This window comes from Dermacentor andersoni, chromosome 11 (assembly GCF_023375885.2).
Source record: "Dermacentor andersoni chromosome 11, qqDerAnde1_hic_scaffold, whole genome shotgun sequence".
NCBI lineage: Eukaryota > Metazoa > Arthropoda > Arachnida > Ixodida > Ixodidae > Dermacentor > Dermacentor andersoni.
Window position 1 is genome coordinate 111,314,487 of NC_092824.1, and position 25,829 is coordinate 111,340,315.

The window sequence follows — 25,829 nt, forward strand, 5'->3', positions numbered from 1 at the left end:
TAACTCTGTTGACTGTTTAAAACCTGTTATTAGTGTGCTGATAACATTGTTCTTCTTTTTTTAATTGGCTTTTATGGAGGTTGGCCAAGTGAACGCTTGCTCTTAGGAATTATTACTCCACTGTTAAAGAAGTGCAAGCCCTTGTTATTATTGTATGTGGGTATGTATGGTGATGCGCATATTCTTTAAACCGAAAGTTTGGCGATTTGAGAAATATTTACCCTTGTTTTTTTTTGCATTACACCTGCATTACACCAAGCGTACCAACTCGATGCCGTGCATGAGCTATTAACGACACGCAATAGGTTGATATAGTAAGCTCTGAGTGGTTTTGAGACTATGTAACATTGTGGAATTATGTGTTGTCATCAAAGATAGCCAAAACATAGAGTTAATATAATAGTAACTTTATAAGCCAAAGGCACAAACGACTTCCGAGATCGGTAATTCTGATATCGCTAGCATTATTCGACAGGCGGCGCTAGTGTCAATTGCTCTGGCGCGACTTTCAATCTTTCAACTACATTCTAGGTGATTCTAGTTTCAATCATTTGCACGATACCTCAAGTATGTAATAAGGTCGCCACCTATCAAACGACACGCAAGATTGTTTGTTTGTTTGTTTGTTTTTTCGCTGATTCTACATATTTACATGCCGTACCTAATATCTGCGAACCTACACGCTTGAACAATTTAACAGTGGTCGTCCCCCGTGCGCCATTCGTTAAGCGCGAAAAAGCATATATATACAGCAAAATGCCGAAACGAAACATGGTAATTTGTGAAACGAACTCGTACTCACAAAATACCGCCCAAAAACACCTGTACACCGTTTTGTGTGCAAGATTTTGTCCCCTCACGATAATTATCATCTGTCTTGCGTACTACACTTGGGTAATACATTCCTGTCAGGATGCTGTGCCCGGCTCGCTGATACGTGCGCTTGCCGTTCGTGAGCTGCAAGTACGGGGGCAGAAACCACCGTGGCTGCAACTATACCGGGTTTAAAGAAAAATAATACATGCAAGATAGACGTCGTTTATTTTGAAGGTTGGGGGGGGGGGGCAAATGAAGCCCCGAATGGCGCAAATATAGATCTTTCTTCTGAGTCACCATATCGCCTCAAGAATACGCTGCCAAGCACTTGTATCTGGACTGAAGTTTCCAGAGGTTCATCAAGTCCGACCCTTTCGTCTTCTCCGCTATCCTCACCTTCATCCTGTCTCGGTGCTCCAGGGTGAAAAGTTCTTTCCAACCGTTCACTTTGCCCGACCGAAGAGCGCGGCAGAACCGGTCGCCATCTTGCAGGAAGCCAGACGCGAAAACGCCTTCTACAGCCGCGGGAGACGAAGTCGACGCAGTAGCAGACGACGAATCCAAACCATGTTTTGGAGCTCCGTACACTCGTTTCATGTAGTCGAAGCTCGACTTCTCGCAGATGTTCGCGAACACACCACAGTTTTCCAGCGCTTCGCCGTATTCTTCGCCGAGGAAGTGGCCCAGCTTCAGTATGACGCCCTCCCTGTCCGCTTTCAAGTCTTCGAACGTAACGAAAAAGACATTGTCCTCGTCTCGGTGGTCGTAAGCGCTCCGAACGTGGTCGAAATAATCGCCGAAACTGAACTTGCCCTTCACGAAGAGATCGAAGAATTCGTCGAAATTCGAACGGGGGGCCATGAGCGCAGGCGGCTCTGTCAAGCTGAACTTGACGCGGTGGTATAGGGAGACACAGCAGTCCCAAGGGTTCCGGGCGACGTAGACGTACCTGACTTTAGAGTGCGAAACACCACCGCGAAGTATCTGCAGGTGAGTCTTCAGTGTCCTTGGCCCTGCAGGAACAATGAGGTCGGGATCGCAGCTTCGTCTGCCTGCAACGTTCTGCGGAAGCCGGACAAGTGCAATGTTATCAGAAAATGATTTTTTTTTTATTTATACATGTTATACTGAGTATCAATTAGAACGCCGAGTACCAAAAAATGTCTTCGTTTCAGCAGACATATGATATATACATAATCATAAGACAACAAACACAGACACCGGGGACAGCATAGGAAAAATTATATATATATATATATATATATATATATATATATATATACACCAAGAGAATAGAAGCGTAGCAGGGGGCGGCAGAAAGTTAGGTGGGCGGATGAGATTAAGAAGTTTGCAAGGACAACATGGCCACAATTAGTACATGACCGGGGTAGTTGGAGAAGTATGGGAGAGGCCTTTGCCCAGCATTATGCGTAACCAGGCTGATGATTTTATATATATATATATATATATATATATATATATATATATATATATATATATATACGTGTGTGTGTGTGTGTGTGCCATCGGCAGACTATATTTCAATACAGTATTACAATAACTATGCATGTCATCAGTGGACTGTGGCCCACAGACCTCCATGTTATCGTCGGCACTGTCAAAATCGTTACAAGCTACATCGCCCAGTGTACATAGCAAAGACGTCGTCATTTCTACAGGACAGGTTGCTGCCGTCACAGTTTTCCTCCCATAAAGTAATGCATGGTTTCTCGCCGGTACATTCCAGTGCGTTCGAATTAAGCGAAAAATCGAATTAATGGGAGCCAACTGTTCAACGAATTTACCGGCGGCTATTTGTTGCCCACAACGAAGGAACGTAACGCCGCTGCCTCAGAACAGCGGCGCGCGTGAAGAACGCCGTTCGACGCCGCAACAAAGACGCGGAAAATGGCGCGAACCTCCGTGCCAAAATTGAGGTCGGCTGCGCGGTCACACATTCAGTCGGAAGAGCAAGGTCACAGGCTTATTTCACTAAGTATCTCTTGAATTCGTGTTAAAGGTTTTCTCTCGCTGCGTGAATGTACTTAAGCCCCTCAATTGTGAGTGTATGCTGGCCGATCTTTTACAGCGAAGTAACCTGTATAACGAAGGGTTTCAGGTGTCCCAAGCGCTTCGTTACATAGCCGTTTGACTGTATTGCAAATACTTGTTCTTCAAAAGTTCCTTTTAAAAAGCTTCATGATTGTCCCTGCCTTTCATTCGGGTTGAAAATAAAAAAGGCGCTCCTTGGGGGTGTGCGTAACCATTTATTCTTATTCCCAATAAGTACACTAGAAAAATTTATTTATTTATCTATTTATTTATTTCAGGTCACTTCGATTCTTTAAACTTCGAGTTGTATAGGCGCCAGTATTAGTATAACGTAAGGGGAAGTAATAATATGTGAAGTTGCGTATGCTTAAGTACTTTGTATAGAATAACTGTTAAGTGACGTACAAATCTATCCAGGAAGGGTGTGCGCCTCATGAACTCGGCGTAGTCCTGGGCGCTTTGACCGGAGTTCAGGATGAGCTGGACGATCTGTTGGACCCAGTGAATGCCGCAACCGGGGTACGAGACGAGGATGACGTCACCGTCTTCGCAAATGTAGCGCTGCGATCCGCAACCGTAGTGCGAGTACAGGTCACGCGTCTGCATGACAGGCACCGGGGGGAGGGGACCGCGTCTCGAGGTGACTGGTCGCCCGAGCAGCTTGTTACACCGCGTTCACAGTGATCCTTTGGCTGGGTGCCTGCAAGGAAATTCCATTGGTTTGTTCTACAGTGAACTAGAAGTTTCTAATGCACTGTAGTTTGTTCCAAGGAGCATAATTTCGACGCGGAGGGTCCGTAACAGGCGCACGTGTGGAGGACGGTAGAAGCACGTGCCCAGCGATAACACTGCTTTCAGTTTTTTTTTTTTTCATGTGGTAATTTATATTTTAAAGTACTGAAAGATAATAGAACGAAAAACAAAAACAAGGAAGACAGTGAAGCACTTTATTACAGCAGCTATGAATGTCCATACATGGAACTCGAAAGAAACAAACAAATGGCTGCGCAAACAGTGTCACGAAACAAAGAAACAAGAACAAAAAACAAACGGTAATAAAATGACATATTACTATAATCTACAGAAAACCCTTGAAAAAATTCTGGTTCTTTTTGTTGGGGAAAACTGAGTATGCTATATATATAAAGATTATTCATATAAAGATGTGAGATTAATATGTTGTTCCACGATCCAATTCAGTTTCCTTCGTTAGGTAAAAGAAAAATGCTGAAATGTGCGGCACTGCGATGTAAGCACGCGCCATATCTGAGCACTGATAGCAATTCCCGGTGATATTTGTGGTGCTCTTACTGTGTGTACTTTGACTGCTGTCGTGTCGCAATATTTGCCAACCATTTATAACCAAGCTAGCCGATTCAACTATGGACGCATTTCGTCAAGCATTTTCTAGAAATGATTTCATTCAGTGGCCGGAAAAAGCATGAACTGTGTTTTCACGAAAAGAGATATACAGGAGAAAATATATATATATATATATATATATATGTGTAAGAGAGAGAGAGAGAGAGGCCAATGTACTGCGCCTTCCGCCTTTTAACTTGCGTCTTCCTTTCGTTCGATATGCGTTGCTTGCTGTGTTTGAAAAGTAGCGAGAGTGCCCATTTTACTTCATACTTGCATGTATATACTTGATTGTCTCGATGCGCTGTGAAGTGCAGCTCTAGCTTGTAAGCACATGCGTGCGCCTATTATGTACTGTAGCACTACGAAACGCTGGCATCACCTGCATCACTATACAAAGCCAATACTGTGAAGTACTTTAACAATTCACGTTCATTTTTCCTGCCTTTCGTCCTTGCAGTTGACATAACTATATTTAAAATAAGTTGTCAATTCATTCTCACAGTAAGGGTTTCTCACAGCGCTGAATTGTACGTAATTAACATTTTATCTGGAGTTATTAATCGAATTAACCAACCAATGCGGTAGGCACAAAAACCAAATGACAAGATAAAATCTGAATATTGTTATGAAAGCACATTTTGTTATAAATATCGGTTGAGTCTTAACAAACTAAGCGTAAAATGCTCCGAGGGAAAACATCTATAACACAGTACGGTATAAACTAGCCCTTGGGCAGTGCTTGTTAACTTACCGCTTAGGCGAGTTGTTTTGATCTACAGCGGTTTTTCGATGAAAGCCTGCTGCACATCCGGTCCCGTGCGTCAGTATATACATATATATACTTTTTAAATTTTGCTATTCTTTTTATTCTTACATATCTCAGCCGCCAGATGAGCGCAAACGCTTGTCCGCGTATGTGCGACAGAAACCGAAACTGATTGTTTTCTGTTCGAACAGCTTTGTAAAGGCAGAAACGACCATTGTATCAGATGTATTTCCGTGAAGCGGTGGGGTAGACGTTATCTCACATCGCTAGTTCTTTAATTTTTAACATACTATTCGCGTGACTCAATAACTGATAACGTAAGGATAGCGTGCGCTGCCATAACGTATCTTATCATACGCGTAGTCGTCATTTTTTTTATCTCTTTCTTGGAACCGTTCTTGTGATTCTGGAAAAACACGAGGTGCAAAATACACAGGGTGCAAGTTTCCGTTATTTTACAAGTTCCCTGCTTCGCCGCATTTGGCGTCGCCGTGTGCAAACCGGAACGCCTCCCAAAGAACATGGCGCATGTCATGTTCCGACAGCGGAGCTCCAGAGGCGGCCGTTCATTAAGAAGTAAGCGTGTTAAGTTTTTATTGACGCTGTTTGTCGTCTACAATCTCCTACGATGAATCACGTGTCAATATTTTAATTCCAGGACGCCATGACAGCGAAGAAGAGACGGTTCACCTTGATTTAAGCAAAGGTTAGGCTTATCAGCTTATGAAACAAGTTGTCCAAAACATTTATGGTTGTGTTTTCATCGCGCTGTGCTTGGCATGTTTGCTCGGAGATAGCTTTGACAGTAACGTTTTACGAATTCACAACTGACCCGCAGGACCGGGCCAACCGTTTGGTAGTCGTAAACGAAACTTGTTGCGTCTCGAGCGTTTGTTTATTTTCGAGCGTCTTGTACCGTTATGTTCGTCGGAGTTGATCCTGCGTTACTTTGGCATTTTGTCACTTGTTCGCGCTTGCACTAATTGAATCACCGATAAAACTTACAGCATCTCATTTTTTTCAAGTTGTACGAGGCCATTGATTTAGGTAAATCACTGAGACGTTTCGTCTGTGTGCTCGTGGAAGTTTCCTCTCTTTGAGACTCATGTTAAATTATGTCACTAGCTCAGTTTGGTATGTCTCTTCTGTCGTCCGGTTTCTTAACGGCACGTAACAATGTTCTCGTGCTCGTGTTTTGTAACTCTCTCTCTCTCTCGTTGCTCGAAATCGTATGAATCCCACAGGCGTGGCGGACAACCTGAGGGAGGTTCTCATCTATTTGGTGCGCCAAGACGGCAGCAAGCAGAGGAAGATAGCCTACCTTAACTGTCTTGTGAAGCTGAGCCCGAAGATAACTCCAGAAACAGAACTCGGGCTGACTCTTGAAGATTTATTTTGTTGGTGAGTTTACTGCGTAACACCGCCATCATTTAGTTTCGTTCTCACACTTGTTTATGCATTATGCGGTGACACGTTGCTTTTCAACTGTGGAGCAGTGTGGTTGTTGCGGTGACCTATCGGGAATGAAATTGTTCCGGACGCCGATTGTATTGCATGATGTGGTATTAAAGCTTTGCGATCGCAGGGCTTTCAGTAAACTAGAAACGATCTCTCATTACTACTGGACTAAGGGAGCAGATGTGGTTTTCGAGCGTGGACCCCAACCACATTGAAACCCTTGGTGAAATTTATAAGTGCCTTTCGCAGCCATCACACATGTAGTCTCTCATACGTATGGGCCGTCGTCGCTTTGCTGTCTGTATTAGCATTTCTTTTGTAACATCCTTATGCAGGATTGGACAGTGAATACCCCGGCGGATATTCAACGATAGCAATACGTTCTTGATTTTGCTCTTAGAATTCGTAAGTGAAGGCTGCTGTATTAATATGGTACTGTTCTCTGAATAGTGCCTATTGTTTAGCTCTTGTTCCTTGCTTTGGTTTCTTCATGAGAAGCTGCTGTAATAGAGCAGTGCTAAATACTGCAAGGTTTTTGAGGAAAGGCAAACTTTTTTTACAACTGTGGTCAGGCAGGTGCTCTTAATGAAAGGTGGTAACAAGACTAATGTGTGTCTGTGGACTATCTCGTGTATCGCACTGCAGAGGAGGAGCTCTAATAGAATTCACTGGCAAGCCGCAAGAAGTGCATTTTGCTCTGTTTTCATTGGTCACTGACTAGCTGACTATATGCCTTCTTGATAAGACATTCTTCCATTATTTTTTGTGCACTAGGTCGCATGACCTTGGTAAGGGTGTTTATCATTGTTTACTTTGTCGGGGGGGGGGGGGGTGCATTACAGTGTTGAAGTAAAAGCTTTGTCTTTAAGGTAGTGTTTTTTTTTCTTGAGATTTCTTTGCTTTTCTTTTATACATATTTGGTAACTGCACATGGTCACTACATGCAGATTCATGGGAAGCAATTGAAGTTTTATATGGCAAACGTTGGGCATCGATGCTTGAGGAGGGCAAGGGGCAAAAAGACATGTACTGTTGGTGTCGTAGAGATCTGAAAAAAAAAAAGAAAAAAAAAAGACAATTTCTTTTTTTGTATAGATCAGGAAATATCTTTTAATTCAGACTGGAGGAAATGTGATTTTATTTCCCTTTACTTTATAATTTATACATTTCAATTACAACAATTAATTTACCCTGTGATTTTTCTTGGTTTCATTGTCTGCTAGTTTGATTGGATAGAAGATAGTAATGTATGACGTCTTTCAATTGTCTGCAAATGTTAATACTCTGATAAGCTGATTGATTTAGGGACATTTATTCAGTTTTCGCAGATTTGGTGTGCTCCAAGAGCACTTGAGGGCTGTCTTGAGGGGGGAGGGGGTCTATTTTATTGGGTTTGTTCATGAGTACACGGAGATTCTGTCACTTTTGCATGCTTGCTTTTTTTTTTTTTGGCACATCTATCACCTGTAGTTGGAAAGCTAACATGGAACATTCTTTTGTCCTCTTGGAAGCTGAATGTGCTAGCTTCTTAGCATGGAAATGTTGATAACCTGTCACAGTGGCTATGACATGGTGCTGCTGAGCATCAGATTGCGAATTTGATTCCCTGCTTTAGTGGCTGCATTCCAGTGGGCACAGAGCGCAATAGCAAGCTTTGGGTGTATGTAAAAAAAAGACCCTGGGTGGTCAAGATTGATCTAGAGCCCTCCACTGTAGTGTTCCTCACAATGTGCAGGGTTTGTCCATAAAGTAATGAGACCGCCTGCTGTGTGGCGCTGCACTCGCCAGTAGCGCGCTCCTAGGAGGCGAGATTTGGGGGGGAGGTTCTAAGCTAAATAACGCACTGGGTGGCAGTTGTGTCTGAACTCTGACGCAGTGAGGATCTGAAGTGGCGCGAAAGCTGTTTTTGAGTTTTTGTCACAGCAGAAAAGGTAAAAATGGAGTGTTGTGATTAAAATTTGCTTTTGCCTTGGCAAAACCACTTCCGACATGCTTGCCTTGGTTAAGGAGGCCTACAAAGATGACGCCCTTTCAAGGGCCCAGGTTTTCCGGTGGTTCAGTGAGTTCAAGAACGGAAAAGAGACCGTTGAAAACTTGGAGCGAACTGGATGCGCTTCAACGAGTGGTTTGGAAGAAAATGTGGCCAAAGTAAAAAGTCCCCTGGACTTCGACTGTCGTTTGAGTATTAGATTAATCACTGAAGACTTCAGCATGTGCAAAACAATGGTTCACAAAATTATTTCTGGAAATTTGAACATGCGGAGGTTTGTTCGAAATTTGCACCAAAAGTGTCGAGTGATGAACAAAAACAATGATGAGTTGACATTTCCTGTAAGATGTTGGTGCAGTTAGAAAGCGAACTGGTCTTTTTAGACGGTGTAATAACAGGCAGCGAAGCATGGGTGTTCCAGCACGATCTCGAAACTGAGTGTTGTGGGAGATACGGGGTTCTCCTCCTCCGTACTCTTGGGACAAAGGAACGACAACACAGTAGTGCAAACAATCACAAGGGCATTTATTGCACCTTTCATAGATCAATGGCTGCTAGCCGAGTGGCTATCCACAAAACATGCCGATGGGCGCGCGACAAATCTAGAAGTCCGACTCACCGCGAGCGAGCGAATATGTTCGCCCCATGCTGGATCCCAACGCCTGGTCGTTCGCGTGTTCGGTCACGCCAACGGAGGCGCGCTCGAAGGCCGCCACGCGAGGCGGTCTCGCAGAAGCATGGGTCGCCGCGCGCGCGTGGGACGGCCACCCGTGCGCCCGACCCGCCGGGAAAGAGCCAGCCCCTTGTCCCTCGGCGCCCGAGTAACCCCGCCGCGGCGCGACGGTCGCGACATCTCTCGCACCGCGCTTGTACCACGCCGCGGGCGCCATCCACGCGAGCCGTGCGGGAAAACAGCATATCAGGGGATGCGCTATGCGGGAAAAACATCAGAGGACGCGCGAGAGTCGCGCATCCCCACATCCCCCCAACCTTAAATCACTTCTTATTCCGGCGAAACATGTCACACGGTCTAACATTAACCCGTGCTTCGCGAACAAGGTGGTACATGCAACAGTGGCCGCGCCGGGGAAATGTCCACACGCTGTCCGTAACATGCGAGCCGACTGTCCTTGGGGTACACCGCTGGCGTCCGCCGGTCACAGCAGCAGCTTTGCAGACTCGACGGCATCATTCCAGGCCAGGACTCCGGAGACGACGACGCCGTAGTCGGTACGAGCAAGCGTCGCTCGCGCCGACGCGCCCTGCTGGCAAGAGCCGCCGTAGCTGTCGGTGACCGCTGGCTCCTTTGTCCGCCGCCGAGGGTTGTGAGCTGGATGCAGGAGGCCGCCGAAGTCGCTGCGCCGAACTGGCCACAGCATCACCATCGCCCGGGGTGACTCGATCGTAGTCCGGGGCAGCAGCGCAGACGATGTGCAGGTGACAGCAAGCCAGGGGTGACTCCAATCACGCTGCGTAAACTCAACACACTCGGCAAACACTACAGTAGTGCAAGGGAGAGGAATTCTGCATGCGCATCGCCCACGTGGTACGATGTTCAACTCGGCTAGCAAAAGATCGGGCAGCTACTCAGATGCTAAGTTCACGTGAACGAAGCTCGCTTTCTTGAGTCGAACGAGTAATTTCAATTCGTGAGAGGCTAACTAGAATGAGGGAAGCAACTTGCAACACCTCAACGCCACGGTCCACCAGGTTGTGTTTCTCCACGTGCGACAGGCAGCTTCGTAAAGCCTTAGGCCTAAAGCGTCGCTACTCTGACAACAACCGGCATCCAAAAACAACACTCAAAATGAGCGCAAAACAGGCAGCCGCGAGGAGACGTCAGCTCTGTGAGGTGGTCCTACTCCGCTCGGTGCACACAGCATCCGAGTTGACGGCGCCCACCGTCCCAGACGGTGTCGGAGCGCCCGGTGCCAGGCCGCAATACCAGTCAGCCCGTCGTGGCACCCGTGGCCCGCGGCCACCCGGCTCCCAGAGCCGCGACTTCATCCGAGTCAAAGAGATAGAAGAAGCTATTTACATAAGAAATTCGGACCACCCACGAGGCTTCCGTACTCACTCGCTTCAGGCTTGCCACTGCTCCGCGGGCACTCAGCCTCGCTCTCCCAGGATGCAGACCACGTGGCTCTCGTACCGACGAATGTCATTAAAAAAAAAAAAACACTTGCGAAAAGGCTTAGCATGCTGATAAGTTCAAACACACTACAGCCACCGTCGCCTCGCTCAAGAAAGCACGCCGCCGACGCTAGCGATCAAAATCCACGCTAGGCCTACGCTTCGGTTCAAACAAAGGTCTTGAACGAAGCAACACTTAAAATTATCGTCCGATGCCCCAAGAGGTCCACGTTGGGCAGCCAGATGTGGGAGATACGGGGTTCTCCTCCTCCGTACTCTTGGGACAAAGGAACGACAACACAGTAGTGCAAACAATCACAACGGCATTTATTGCACCTTTCATAGATCAATGGCTGCTAGCCGAGTGGCTATCCACAAAACATGCCGATGGGCGCGCGACAAATCTAGAAGTCCGACTCACCGCGAGCGAGCGAATATGTTCGCCCCATGCTGGATCCCAACGCCTGGTCGTTCGCGTGTTCGGTCACGCCAACGGAGGCGCGCTCGAAGGCCGCCACGCGAGGCGGTCTCGCAGAAGCGTGGGTCGCCGCGCGCGCGTGGGACGTCCACCCGTGCGCCCGACCCGCCGGGAAAGAGCCAGCCCCTTGTCCCTCGGCGCCCGAGTAACCCCGCCGCGGCGCGACGGTCGCGACATCTCTCGCACCGCGCTTGTACCACGCCGCGGGCGCCAGGCCACGCGAGCCGTGCGGGAAAACAGCATATCAGGGGATGCGCTATGCGGGAAAAACATCAGAGGACGCGCGAGAGTCGCGCATCCCCACAGTGTCAAAGTGTGGAGTAGCACACTGTGAACTTTGTGCTCCCCAAGAAGGTGAGAATGTAGAAGTCCAAGGTAAAGACGATGGTCATTGTTTTTTTTTTTTTTTTTTACAAGTGTGGGGTGCTTCACAAGAAATTTGTACCTCCGGGATGAAGTGTCAATGCCGTGTTCTACAAAGAAGTCTTTGAGCGCTTTCACAGAGCCGTCAAATGGAAATGACCGGAGATTGCCGATCACTGGAAGCTCCACTACGACAACACTCCAGCCCACACTGCCTTCGTTGTGACCGTCTACCTGGCCCGTGTAGGGTTTGCAACCCTACCACAGCCACCTTACAGCCCCGATGTGAGCCCAGCAGACTTCTTCCTGTTACCAAAGCTCATGAGAAGCCTGAAAGGTCACTGTTTCAACGATGTTCCTGCCATCCAACGCGCTATCACAGAGTCTCTGAAAGAGGTTACAGCAGCTGACTTCCAGGGAGCCTTTGCCGAGTGGGAATCGCGTTGGCAGCGGTGTAATAATGCCCAAGGAGACTATTTTGAAGAATTTTAGTACTATGTACCGATTGGGTCAATAAATTCTTTTTACCAGCCCCAGTCCCGTTACTTTACAGACAAACCCTGTATGCGTTGCTTTGGGACATTAAACCATATCAAACAATCTATCTGTCTGTCAATCAATCTACTGCAAAGACTGAAGTACTGGGCGAGCTCTTTTGTTAATTTTTGCTGCTGCAAAGTCTACATGCACACAAGCCTACACTAGCTTCGGCTATTTGCCCAACAATTTTAGGCACACTGTGCACGTACGCGTTGAAGGAGTTGGAGCAGACTAATGATTTACAGAGAAAAAAAAAAAACAGACAAGGAAAGGTAGGGATGATGTGAGCGCTTGTATCGTCCCTACTTTTTCTTTGTTGGTGTTGTCCCTGCACTGTAATTCGTGAATCAATCAAGGGTATACTTTAATAAACTTGAAGAGGTTTAAATAGATCCAGAGTGCTGCACTGTATGTTGTTTTGTAGCCACTGTGTTGTTTTGGGATTTTAAAGCCCCTTCAATCCATCAATCAAAACATTGACCTGATTTTTGCAGCCTGCGGGTGCTTCTTGTGCATGATGCCAGCGAAGTGCGGGCAGGATGCCTCCGGGCTCTGCGCCATCTCGTCAGAGACATTGATGCCGCTCGGGCACTCGCGGCATCGCACATTCCACGCCTCGTGGCACGCGCCCTGGATGCTGCCCTGGAGAGCCGCACAGAGCGGCTTCAGGCCCTGAGGCTGGTGCGACGTCTGGTTGCTGTGGCGCCACTTGAGCTGCCAGCTCAGCTTGCTCGCAGCCTCGTCGCCGTGGCAGCAGATGGCGCCAAGGAGACTGATGACCTTGTTCGTGCCTGCCTAGCCACCATTTGTGAGCTAGGTATGTTGTTAAAGTAGCTACTGCGTTTGTACACTGTTATAGAATACAGAGGCGAGCTGGTTGGTCAGTGATCACGATAAAACAGTGCGAAAAACAGGACAAGTGAGAGGACATAGATGGTCTGTTATACACTGTGTTGCACAAATAAGGGATCCAGGTTTAAATGCCTCTTTTGGCTAAGCAGCTGCCTCATTTGCTCTTGAATTTTGCACAGAGGCGGCATTATATAGTGCGTTCTGTTTATGCCATGTTTGAACATGGTCCTTGCCTGTTTTATCTAGAATAAATTGGAATACCTCAATATAACGAATACAGATATAACAAAGGTAATGTTGTGTTGGTAGTGGCTCCATTGTAATGAGGTTCGACTGTATGTGCTGTCTGAAGTGACAAACTGAAGTGACAGGTGCTGATTTTATCAGCAACAGAATGGTGGCACTGCCTTCAAAGTTCCAAATTTTATTCAAAATCGAATGTACATAAGTAAACGAAGTACTTCGATGGATCTACCATTGCTGAAGCACCGCAATGGTAGAGCCAATGTGAAATATGTCGTAATGGACAGGGGTACTTATGTAGGCACCCTAACTGCGTCGGTAGATTCGGAGGCCTTGACCGGTCGAGCACTACTACCAGCCTCGAGTTAGAGGCTCACAAAGAGATTGCGCCACATTTATGCGAGTAGGCTGATGTGTGGGGTATTATGGCGTAAGGGCCACCGATGACCAAAGGGCACCAAGCTATGGTATGATGTACTTGATGATGCAATTAATGATGAAGGGTCATGTGGCTGTACAGACCCTTTCCAAGGAGCAGCTTGCTCTAGAGGAGGCAACGCCATGCCGTGCGTTGCCTCCGTGAAAGTGCGTGAATGTGAAACTACTACCGCTTCTGCCCTGCTATTGTGTGATCTGCTGCTAAAAATGCAACTGGGTGTTCACTAACACACTGCGCTCCATTCATGCTGCAAAATGTGGAATGGTAGAGGGAAGACGTGCGCAGTTGGCTGCAAAAAATAGTGAGTAGCATATTAAGGAATGGAACGAATCTGTGTGGCCAAGTTCACGAACCACTACTAAACAAGGACTGGATTGCCTGTATTGCCGGCCCTTCACAATGCCTGGCTTTCCTCAAGGATAAAAAAATTTGCTCATCTACCAGTGCTGTATTGTCCTCCAAAGAAAGTGCAACCCCTAAACTTTAGCAAGAGTGAGTACCACTCATTACGCAGTGGCAAAAAAGGTAGTGCTTCTTCATTCCTTGCATAGTAAGTTTGTTGTACGTTATCTGTACACATTCACCCCAACAGCCTTATGTGAATGGGCACACTTTTGAATCAGTGCACCGAAGCATGGTTGATGGTGACTACATGAACAGCACATGAATTTACAAACACGAACTTTCCCCAACTGTCCATAAGTTAAGCAAGTACCGTAACTAGAAATAATATGTCTTCGCTAAAGGTGATTGAAAAGTACATAAAATCTATATTTCAAGCCATTGTGTTTGGCAAGAACAAATACTGTATTTACCCGAATGTAACGCAACCCCAATTGTAACGCGAGGGTCGACTTTGCGAGGGTGAAACCGGGAAAAAAAAAGGAACACGATTGTAACGCGAGGGTCGACTTTGCGAACGCGCAAGATCAAAGACGCAAAAACGCGAATTTAACACGAGGAACCGTAACTATAGAACATGAATGTAACGCAGGAAACAAACTATAGGAAAAGTCGAGAGCAGCTTTATTGAAGTACCTGCAAACTATGCCTAATCTTCATCCTCGCCACTGATGTCGGCGTTGCTGTCGTCATCACAGCTGGACTCATCTTTGTGACTAGTTGTTTCCCACAACAGATTGTCCTCACTTCCGTGGAGGGCATTTGAAATAGAACATTTCTTAAATGCGCGGTGGACTGCTTTATGAGACAGCCCGTACCAAGCAGTTGAAACCCACTGGGCAACAGTAGATGCACTCGGGCGTTTCAGTCTCCCTGTAGGTGTTGAGGTAGATCCACATTCAATCCAGTCCCAATACAGCTGCCGCAAGCGATCCTTGAACGGCTTGTTCAAGCAAACATCCAAGGGCTGAAGAATGGACGTCATTCCACCCGGTATAACAACCAAATGCGTTCGGTCACGCTGCAGCTTTTCTTTCACGCCGGGTGTGAGGTGACCTCAAAAAGAATCCAGCACCAATATTGATTCTGGATGCTGCAATGCACCTGGCCTTCGGTCCCAAACGCTGGAAATCCAATCTATGACGAGTCCCGAGTCCATCCAGCCTTTTTCGTGGCAGCGTACGACAACATTGTTCGGAAATTTTTCTTTCGGGATAGTTCGGCGATAGTCTTCTGTCAGCCAAACATGCGAGCATAACTGTTATCCGATTCTTTTCATTTCCAGTGCTTCTAATAAATTCGTGTTCACCAGACTTGTGCAGTGTCCTAACCATTGGCATATCAAGGTCACGGGGATTTGGTCCGCATTCCCGATGTGTCCAAGTGGCATGTTGGTAGAGCGGTGGAGATCAATGACATACCGCTGAAACGCGAGAAGTTTCGACTTGAAGTCCTCGAGTAGTTTCTGACAAATCGAGGTAGTGCGTCCAAGGGAAAAACTGGCCCTTTGCATGAACTTCTTTATCCAGCTGCGCGATGCCTTGAATTGGTTTGACGCCAAACCCGCGTCTCGCGCAAGTTCACGTGTTTTGCACTGAAGCATTTCAATGCTCACACCAAGAAGCCGGGGGCGTTGTTCACCAACAAAGTCCGCAAGACGACGCTCCAAATCCGGGAAGCGGCCTTTTTTGGGCCCACGGAAACCTTTTCTTTGACTGTTGCAATTGAACAACTCCTGGCGATGCTTCCTCCATCCCCTTATCATCGATTCGTTGATGTCCAGGCTTCTTGCGGCCGCTGAGTTACGGACTTTTTCGGCGAGTAGAATAGCGTTGCGCTTGAAGCCAGCGGTATACTGAGCGTAGCAGCACGCCATTTTGGATGTAGGCACATTAAGCAGGCAGGAACACACCAACGTGTCGAAGCACAGACCATGCGGCTATGCACTGCCTGAGGAGTCGGTGGCATAGGTCACGTGGTACTATCGTGGAAACAAGTTCGAAGGACGCGCCGCCAGTGGCCCAAATGGACCGCTACGTCACTAGAATAAAAAAAGGCGCGTCCATTTCGTGCGCCACTCGTTCGACACTCACGAGCGCGTTTGGTCCTTCCAAGGTGACTCGTTGCTGGCGCGCTCTCGTTGGTGTCGTCTGCTCTGCCTTTTTCGCGTTTGCACCACATTCGCAACTCGCCCTGGCCGTGGTTCGCGTATTGGTTGACCGCTGAATTTGGAGCACGCGACTTTGAAGGAGCAGGTCAATCGACACGCACGTAAATGCGGCACATTAAGCGAGCTTAGTAATGAGTGTTTGGTGCCTTTCTTAGCATTTTTATACCTAGTATTCGAATGTAACGCGGGGGGTAACTTTTCACTTCTGTTTATGGTAAAAAAAACTCGTGTTACATTCGGGTAAATACGGTATATCGCAACTGAGCACACTTGCAAGCGATTAGGCAGAAAATAAACAACCAGATAGTGACTGTACCGGGGAATGCTACTGAGTCAGAAACATGACAAGCCGCTGCTTCAAAGTTTTTGCCAAATAAAGAATGAAGAGTAAAACACACAAATTTTGATTTAATTCCTGATTCTGATTTTCAAAGAATGTGCGTATAAGCCACAGAAATAACTGTATACAACAACGGTACAATCCTTGCAAAATTATTTTTGTGGGTGCGCTACCTTCCACATTATATCTTCAGCAAGCGGCTCTTTCCTCCCCCTCTTCGGCGATGCTGAATGCTGATAAAGCTGGATTCACACTATGGATGTGATTACTGATGAATTGGTCACGTGACATGTGACAGGGATAGAATCACTTCACAGCTAGCATTTGCACGACAAAGGTTGACAGTGCGGACGGAGCAGCCGTCCATGGGCAACTGCGATGGAGCAAATGTGACCGAGCCGTATCTCGAAGCGCTTGGCGCGCACTGAGGGAGCACTTCGGGCATGGGTGACGTGCGTATGATCACATGATATGCGATCCGCAAGCTGAAATGGCGACTTGCTCCATCGTGTGAAAGCTTTATCATCAGCTTCTGCTGGCTAGCACAGCTGTTCAGCGCAGCTCATCGTGGTTCAAGTTCTAGTTCACTGGCACATTAAAGTGTGATTTCACTGCAGTGTGCCATGCTGCCATAAAGCCACACTACAAAGTGAAATTAGCATCCCATGTTGTACTGAAGCCACATTTCAAGGCGAAATTCACATATAACCTGCACCCTTACTTCACTGTTCCATTTTTTGCATTTTTCTTGTGGGTTACATGTGCAAAAATACCGTATGTGTCCTCTGAATCTGTGGCCGAAGCTTTGTGTTGTCTACTCAGTCACTGTCTACAATATCTGGAGATACAAAGGTTTGCTGAGCTGCACTAGTCCTCATGAACGTCCATTATTAACAGAGGCATGCAATGAACGTGATCATGTGATCAAACGTGGCGGTGCCAGTGGGATCACTGTGAAAAGATCTATAGGGGACTAAACATAGTAGTAAAAAATATAAACATATTAATATAATGACTGACTTGTGAGATGTGCTAATAACCCGAGGCCAATAGAGTGATTTGACAGCAACACATATTTGTCCTGTAGGAAGATTTACCAGAGTTGACTGAACCGATACTTGTTTTATGTTAAAAGGGGTTAAATTGAGTGAGTCACAGAAGATGGTACCATCATTTCACTGTTAGGACAGCAATCTTCCCTAAATTTGTAATTTTTTTACTTGAAAGAACTTTGCTCATGGTAAATATAACACTTTGGACACCTCAAAGCAATAATAGATCTCTCTAGCTTGATTAACTATTTGCCTTTAGTATTGCCTCCTTTGAAGTAGTCAACATTTTGAATGCTGTGCAGCATTGCTGAATCCAAAGCTCTGCGTGGACACCGGTGGCTTTCGAACATTGCTCCAAAGTGTGCTTGACTGCCATCACCCGCCCCTGGCAGAGGCGATGCTGGGAATCATCTTCCACTCGATAAACGATCCAGCCACACGTCAGCTGCTCAGTCGTGATATTGATCTTGAGGTGAGTTGTGTTTTGAGGTGACTACTTATTGCTACAGTTGACTTCAAGAGTAACTAGGGCAACTTTCTTACCATGTTAGGGGAATGATTTCTTTAGAACTCTGCATCTGTATGAAAGGGCAGAAATGACATTCATTAAACAAAAACAATCTCAACTGAAATGCATCAACAAACACTGATACAATGAACTGTATGAGCAAGAGCTGTATCAATGTTGTTGCTTGGGGTGTCAGTGGTTACATTAATAGAGGCCAATGTGAATTGAGGCCATGTTTTTGCTACGTCACGCACTTTAATGATGGATCCCCCAGACTGATGGAAACAAATCTCTGAGGTCGTACCCTTGCATACTACAAGCACAGGAAGCGATTTTAGGAACTGGAAGTATTTCATCGCCTTCGTGTTTACAAATTTTGTTGAGATATGTGATCTTCTGAAAGTCTTGGTGTTTCCCTTCAAGGGGACACACTAGAAGTAAATGCAAGATCAGACAGCATTGGTACTTCTCTTGAAATTTCACACATGCTAGATACGGACACAATTAAGTGATGCAGGCAATGCTGTGTGTGTCCTTTATTAGTAGAGCAGCTTAATCTGGCAGTCGTCACATCATTGCCTTGTGTCATTGATTTTGGGCTATTATTTTGCAGGAAGAACCTACAGACATAAACAGCTTGAGTTTTGTATTGTTCTTGAACACAGCAATGCCCCTTCAGTCACAAGTTATGACAGACTGTCAATAAATATATCGGTTTGTGCACTTTCTAGTAAGTATCAATATTTACAGACTAATGAAATTCTGACTTATTGCACAGTCATTGCACAGTCATTCAATTCACATTCATTTACAAGAAAAAAACAAAACAATAAATCACGAGCTCAGAGCACATGCACAAAAAGTAATTACTCTCTACAAGCATTGTGAGAAGAAAAAGTACTATGCTTTCTCCATTGCTGGCAGAGTGTGGCATGCCGAACATTTCTTCAAACATGGTACAGTAGTGCTTTCAGTAAAATGGTCGTGCGTAGCAATGCTAGGCACCTGATGTAAAATAGATTCACATTAGTTAAGCTCAGGGTTGTATGTACCCAAACTTCAATGCCCTTGGTTTGCTCCTTGCCACCACTTGACCGAAAGGGCAAATACAGATCGAATACATGACTGTTGTACACTTGGACTGAAGGAGATACATGTGTAAGAATTAGCAAGTGACTGTTACGAACTTGACTGGTTGACAGCCTTTATAGCACGGTGTATGTTGTTCTGATCTTCATCCCATCAGCTGTGCTATTTGTTCCTGATTTTTGACTGGCTGCTGTCACAGCCTGTGACATTATGGGAGCTTATGTGACATGATTTAAGGTGCAAAAAAAAAAAAAAGAGGACAGGCTCGACACGAACGAAAAGGGCAGATGTGGGACAAGTGCTTGTCCCGTGTCTACCCTTTTCTATTGCGCCATGTCCATTTTTTTTTTTTTTTGCTCTTAAATCATGTCATACATGCACCAACTAGGCCCTCTAAAAGTCCTTTTAAATTGTCGGAGCTGCTTGCAAAATTGGGGGTTTGGTGTTCAGTGGTTGTCATATGCTTGAAATAGCTGTCCAGGGTCGGTTTCTTTGTCATTGCATGGTATTTGAAGACAAAATATTTCGAGTTCATCATTTTTTTTTTATTGTCGACTGCTTTATAAATGCCTTTTCATTGAGGCACTTTTGGAAGCAAGCTGTGCTAGGCTTGCGACATACGGGCACTTTCAGTAGGCTGAAACACATTGCTCACCATATGTCATCTCAGCAGCAGATAAAGGGCCCTTCACCAGGTTTGTGGATTGGAAACTGACTAGTACGGTGTGCAGATCATCCATTGTTGATTGTGTCTGCAAAGTGTCATACTGTTATGTCGCATGAAAACAGCTGAAGTTTCAAACGAAAGCCCGTGCATCTTTTCTCTCGAGGGAGCTCCACTTCCTGCCAGAGAATGAAGGATGCATGCATAAATGCCCCTACGTCAGATGCAGTGCCTGCAGTTCCATTGGTTGTGGCACGTGACTTCGGTAAATTGTCCAGTGCAAAAGTTGTAAAACCGCCACTAGAAGTGAGCGAGAGAAAAAAGAAAGGCGGCGCTCATGATGTAATGCGACGAGGTCCCAACGAGAAAGCAGGGAAGGAATGTTGCCTGTGGATGCTATTTGAGGCAAATGTAGAAAGTGTCAATGTTGGCAGTGAAGCTCGCTTCCTAGCAACACGGTGACGCAACTTTTAAAGCGAAAGCTTTACTGGCCGCGAACTTGCGATTTCGCCGTGGCCGTGCCCCGAAGAGGCACATGACGTCACACCACGTTCCTCGTTGTTGCGCTTGCCTCCGCTCGCTTCGCCAGCTGCGTCGCATGCCTGATAACATGTCGGAGGATTGAAAAGGAGAGCTTGCATGTGCCGCAACCACAGTTGAGGCGGCAGTATGGACAGTGACAATTCCGATAAGCAGGAGGAGGCCTGGAATTGACATCGGAATGAGATGAAGAGGAAACGAATCACCCAGGAAACAGACGAACAGTGTGCCGAACAACTGGTTAAACGCCGCAACATAGCTACACAACCAGACTAACCTGCACTTGCAATCAAGATTAACCAAGGCTAGCCGAGATAAGCCACTGCCAATTTTTCAATTTTTCGTATCTCCTCTAATAACGAACCAATTTGAAAAGTTCTTGCTGTAAAACACCCCCTAGGTGGCACTTTGCAAATGCTAACGTAGAACCAAAATTTCCAATAAAGCCTGCTGAGGGGCCCTTTAAGCTGTGGCAATGTGATATTTGCACTGTAAATTTCAGTCTTTGTGTAAATCCATATTTGGTTGGCAGATGTATGGAACATCCGTAATTTACTTGTGAAATGTTGCTTGCATCATATTTTTCCCCTATCCCCCTGCAGTACTTGGTTGCCCCGTTCACGGACAGTCACTTCAAGTATGCACCGGACACACCAGAAAACAACTTGGGGTGTGTTCTGTTCTGTTGGCTATCTTGAAACAATAATCTGTACCATGCTTGAATCAATGTAGATCAAATTCAGTGAAAATCAAGTGTTGCTTCACAACATTTTCAACTATGCTTGACTTTAGTCCTGCTATATACTTGCAAATGCTGCATGCTTCAGTTGTACTCAAAGTGGCCAAAGCAAATTGATTTCAAGGATTTGACGTAAAAAATTCATGACTTCAAAGATGATTGGAATTGTCCATGTTGCGAGGCATTAAGTAGGGTTTCCAGATCGCTAAATAAATGAAAAACATCATGATTTGCCAAATTAGCCAAGGCATAGCCAATCTAGCAACCGGTAATTCAATGTAGTCAGATCTGGCAGTCCTAATCTCAGGCTTATATTGTGTTGAAGCCTTGCTGCTAAAATTGTTTGCATGAGCTTTTAGTAAGTTTAGAGTGTTAATTTGAAAGTTTGTTGGGCAGTTGCACTGCTTCAATTCACATTTACAAGCAATGTAATCTGCATGTAACTTAATGCAGGGAATCAATCAATCAATCAATCCGAGTCGGACACAGGACATTATTACTACGCGGATGTTAGATTGGAGCATGGTGATGCGGGAAGCATTTATCGATTAAGGCACTAATGCTTGCTTGAGCAATTGTCTTAACACTGATTAATCGTTAACTTTTGTAATTCAGTTTTTAATAAATCTTTAACATTTATATTTCATGGTTTACTTTTTTTAAGATGTGAGAGTTTGTGTATACAAGCGTGAATGCTCAGAACTGTAATCTCCATTTGCCAACACTACTCAGAAGATGTAATGATAAACCCCCAGCCACAGCTGGTGGTAGAAAAAAAAAAGAACACTGTTGAATCTCAGTTTAACAAACATAGATATAATGAATTATCAAATATAACAGATTAAATTTAAAGTGCTTCTTGCTAGTATCAGCATGTCGCAAATATATGCTTATAACAAAGGTTGGACATAATGAAGGTATAATCTTGTTGTATGTGACTTTGTTGTAGTGAAAAATAAGAAACTGTATGCACATTTTTTTAAATGCCACCTATTCTGCATTGTTGATGGACTGACAGCAAAAACAGAAAATGATTATTGCTTTGACTTTAGTTGTTGCTACACTTGAATATCTACATAGGTGATTAATTGATAAATTGCTTGTCTGACCAGTTGAGTTAAAATTTTGAACCAGTAGCCAGCCATGATCGTTTGTGATGCTGAATCACTTGTGTTTACTTTGCTGTGCCTAGCATGTAAATGAAATAGTATAATTGCCTTGTGTTAGTCATTATGATGCCTTCCATTAAACAGCTCAAACCTCAACTTTAATTTGTATCCTTCTGACTACAGGTATGACAAGGTGCTCAGGTTTCAGTCAAGTAGGATAGCCATGACTTCAGTCCTGAGGTCCTGGCCTGGTAAGCCTTTATGTTACTTTGCTGCAGTATTGTCCAAGGTGCCAATACATTTCTGTTATGAGCTTCTTGCATAATGGTAATTTGAAATGCCTGCATTGTGAGTAATCCTCACAGGTATCGTTAAAATGCGAGCATTGTCATTGTTCTTGTAGGGATGGTGTATTTCTGCAAGCCTCCACCGTCCGGTCTGCAATCTCTCGTAGAAGTTCTTTGTCTTCCTCTTCCTGACACAAGGGTAAGACTTCATCACAGTAATGTGATTGTTAGAATTTAGGAGTTACAAGTAATTTATTTAATTAGTACAGCCGAATCTCAATAATCCGAACTTGAAGGGGCCCGAAAATTTGTTCGAATGAAAATAAGTTTGAATTAAAAGAAGAACTTGTTCTTGAAGTAGTCGTGAACCATAGCACGATGCACGAACATTGCGAGTCATGAAATATTGTGGCGCGCAAGCGTGCAGTGAGCGAGGACTATGAAACTGCCCACGCCGGCCAACGCTCGCTTGCTGATAGTGGCAAAAAACGAAATTTCAAGGAGTAGGTTAAGCTGGTGCAGGTCTGGTGGCGCTGGCGCGGAGGCGCGCATGCGCAGAGACTGTCGAAGGTGAGGGAGTTAAGAGGGAGCACGAGGGCAGCGTAGTTACGAGGAAAGGCGGGAGGAAAATGGATTTGCTTTCCCGCCAGCTCGATGGATGACGCTAGTTACCTCTGCCACCGAAGCAGCGAAGTTGCCGAGGCCGGACTGTGCCTCCGCTGCTGCTTGCCCCTGCGTGCTCGCGTGCTTTTTCCTTCATTTGCTGACAGATCGGCACTGCGTTTATGTTCTTTGTCCTGCATTATTAACGTGAGTAATGTCTTATCAAGGTGACGAAGTCATTGCCACTGATCATATATCACGTTGGTGTGATCCTTCTGTCACGGCGTTGCCGCGTTCAAAAGACAAAGAGAATGAGGTACTAGGTGTCGCCTTCGTGTCCTTGTATTTAGGGTCTGTCCTGTCGTACAGAATCAGGTATGGCGCACTGTCTCCAACAACTTTTCTATTGGGACGTCTCGGTTTAGACTCGTCATTGCAAAACAAAAAAACAAGTAGAATTGAGAGCTGACGCGAGCAGACAACAGTCCAAAAGAAGTGGTCCGGTTGAACAAGATGCGAGTATGAACAGAGTGGTTGGGTGGGTTTGCATGACACAAGTTTCCTGTGCGTACGTCACTGTAGGGGCCACTCTTATTGGTCTCCTCTGCTTGCGGATCGCTTGCCGTTGCCGCGCACCGCGAAAAATTGGCCCAGGATTGATCCCTCCCGTGGCGCGCGCTTGGCCGCTAGCATGGCTGCGGCATTACGGTGCGATGCAGAAACGGCGACCTTGCCATTTGAGAGGGTGAAATTTCCATCTCGTTTTTTTTTTCTTCACGCGCAGCAGCGTTGAAGGGTCTCTCCTAAGTTCTTCCTCCATGGCGGGGTCAGAGCAATGGTGGTCGGAGGTGCCGCCGCGTGATTTGGCGCGCTGCTGAGATCATTGTCGGAGTGCGGTATGTTAGAATTAACCGTCGCAAATGCTTGTGCATTCGAATTTTCGGGCATTTTTGGGCATTTTCACCCACTGGAATACACATAACTTTGACAGGACCACAGCGTCAGTTTGAATTAAGCGTGTTCGAATTAACGAGATTGGACTGTACATAACTGTCTCATTTGCATTGTAGCATTAGATTGGATAGAAGCTTGTGAGCACAAAATCGTACTGAGAATGGCACTCTTACAAACCACTGTATGTTCATGATACAGAACACTGAATAACAGATTAAAGACCTGCTCTAATTGTTATGGCATAATATTGACTCCTAGTATTGTGTATCTTAGGCAGAATCACTTGCCTAAGGGTTATATCATAAGAAGCCAACAAACACCGACACCAAGGACAACATAGGGGAAATTACTTGTGCTTAATAAATGAAATAAAGAAATGATAACTTAATGGAAATTAAAGTGGATGAAAAAACTTGCCGCAGGTGGGAACCAAACCCACAACCTTCGCATGAACATAGGGGAAATTACTTGTGCTTAATAAATGAAATAAAGAAACGATAAATTAATGGAAAAAAAAGTGAATGAAAAAACAACTTGTCGCAGGTGGGAACCGAACCCACAACCTTTGCATGTTGCGAAGGTTGTGAATTCGGTTCCCGCCTGCGGCAAGTTTTTTTTCATCCACTTTAATTTCCAATAATTTATCGTTTCTTTATTTCATTTATTAAGCACAAGTAATTTCCCCTATGTTGTCTTTGGTGTCAGTGTTTGTTGGCTTCTTATGATATGACTAATAAAAATCGGGCCCCTCAGTTAACCCCCTTTCTTCCTGCCTAAGGGTTGTGACATGGCCTCAGAACATAAGATTGTGACGCATAATTCATTAGGTAAATCTGGCTCCTTTATTGTAGTGAGCAAAAGTGCCACCTTCAAAGAAAGGTTCTGTATTTCTTTATTCACAGTTCAAAGACTTCATTGGTTATACTATATTAGTCCATAGCTTGGTGTTCTTAAAAGGGGAATAAAGTTCATTCATTCATTCATGGCTACAGTAGCCTTTGCACCATTAAACGCGACCAATAATAAACAGTGATTCAAATCTCTCAGCAGGCCCCCGTATGGGAGCCAAAACGTCTTGGTTTCTTTTCTTTTAATGTTTTTGGTCGGCGTCCATGTTATCCTTGACTATGAGCAATCCCGACCTGACGAATTTTCGTCGAACTCTCGTTTTCATGAAAAGTGTTCACATGACAATGAGGTGGTACATGATGATCACCTACTTGTGTTCATTTCTTTGGTCTGGCTGGCTATTTAAAAGGCAGCGAATGGAAATATTAAGAGGTAGTTCTAGATTGATCCTCATTCAAACACACACAAAATGCTGTCAATTTTATTTGGTTACCGCTGAACCAATTTGACTGAAATTCGTTGCATTTAAAAGTGAAAATTAAATATTTATACATAAAAATAAAGTAAGCTGTATAAAACAACACTAAATTACTTCCTTTATCTATGCAGAAAAATATAATTGAGTTGCTGTACGACGTCTTCTGCCTTCGTATTCCGGAATGGACAAGTGATTTTGAAACTGCGCTCAAGTCAGCTGGTGAGTTGCATCATGTTGTTCTGACTGTAGTTTATTAAACAGTCGAATCCTCGATATAATGAGCACAGATATAACACATTATCAAGTGTAATGAGGTAAATCTAAAATGTTGCCTATGCTTTATTACAATGGGTATTCTGCTGCTATGACAAATCCAAAAATGTAAGTTCTGAGACATCAGTCATAGCCAAGTGACTATTTGTTCACTCTGCTGCTCAAACTATGTGCTGTGGTAGAAAAAATGTCAAATAGTTTGCAAGAGCAACTTGGAAAGGCACATTCTGGACATGTCTGCATTTTGGCCAAGGTTTGGGTTTGCTGGCCACATGGC

At 45.2% G+C, this 25,829-nt stretch overlaps 2 protein-coding genes across 2 annotated transcripts in view; one reads left to right on the forward strand and one right to left on the reverse strand.

The window, feature by feature from the left end:
* Positions 1-1,042: 1,042 nt before the first annotated feature.
* LOC126539489 (sulfotransferase 1C2-like) lies at positions 1,043-5,052 on the reverse strand. Its single transcript, XM_050186352.2, has 3 exons — positions 4,985-5,052; positions 3,274-3,568; positions 1,043-1,878 (listed from the first exon to the last, which is right to left on the reverse strand). The coding sequence occupies exons 2-3, from the start codon at positions 3,472-3,474 to the stop codon at positions 1,123-1,125; spliced, it is 957 nt and encodes a 318-aa protein (XP_050042309.1). The 5' UTR covers positions 3,475-3,568; positions 4,985-5,052; the 3' UTR covers positions 1,043-1,122.
* A 19-nt stretch (positions 5,053-5,071) lies between these two features.
* Positions 5,072-25,829, forward strand: part of rictor (rapamycin-insensitive companion of Tor) — a 69,637-nt gene continuing 48,879 nt past the window's right edge. Inside the window, exons 1-9 of the mRNA XM_050186347.2 lie at positions 5,072-5,575; positions 5,658-5,705; positions 6,244-6,400; positions 12,456-12,778; positions 17,762-17,931; positions 20,863-20,930; positions 22,292-22,359; positions 22,512-22,594; positions 25,411-25,498. Of these exons, the coding sequence (XP_050042304.1) occupies positions 5,521-5,575; positions 5,658-5,705; positions 6,244-6,400; positions 12,456-12,778; positions 17,762-17,931; positions 20,863-20,930; positions 22,292-22,359; positions 22,512-22,594; positions 25,411-25,498 (1,060 nt within the window). The 5' untranslated portion in view covers positions 5,072-5,520. The remainder of the gene's footprint in view (positions 5,576-5,657; positions 5,706-6,243; positions 6,401-12,455; positions 12,779-17,761; positions 17,932-20,862; positions 20,931-22,291; positions 22,360-22,511; positions 22,595-25,410; positions 25,499-25,829) is intronic.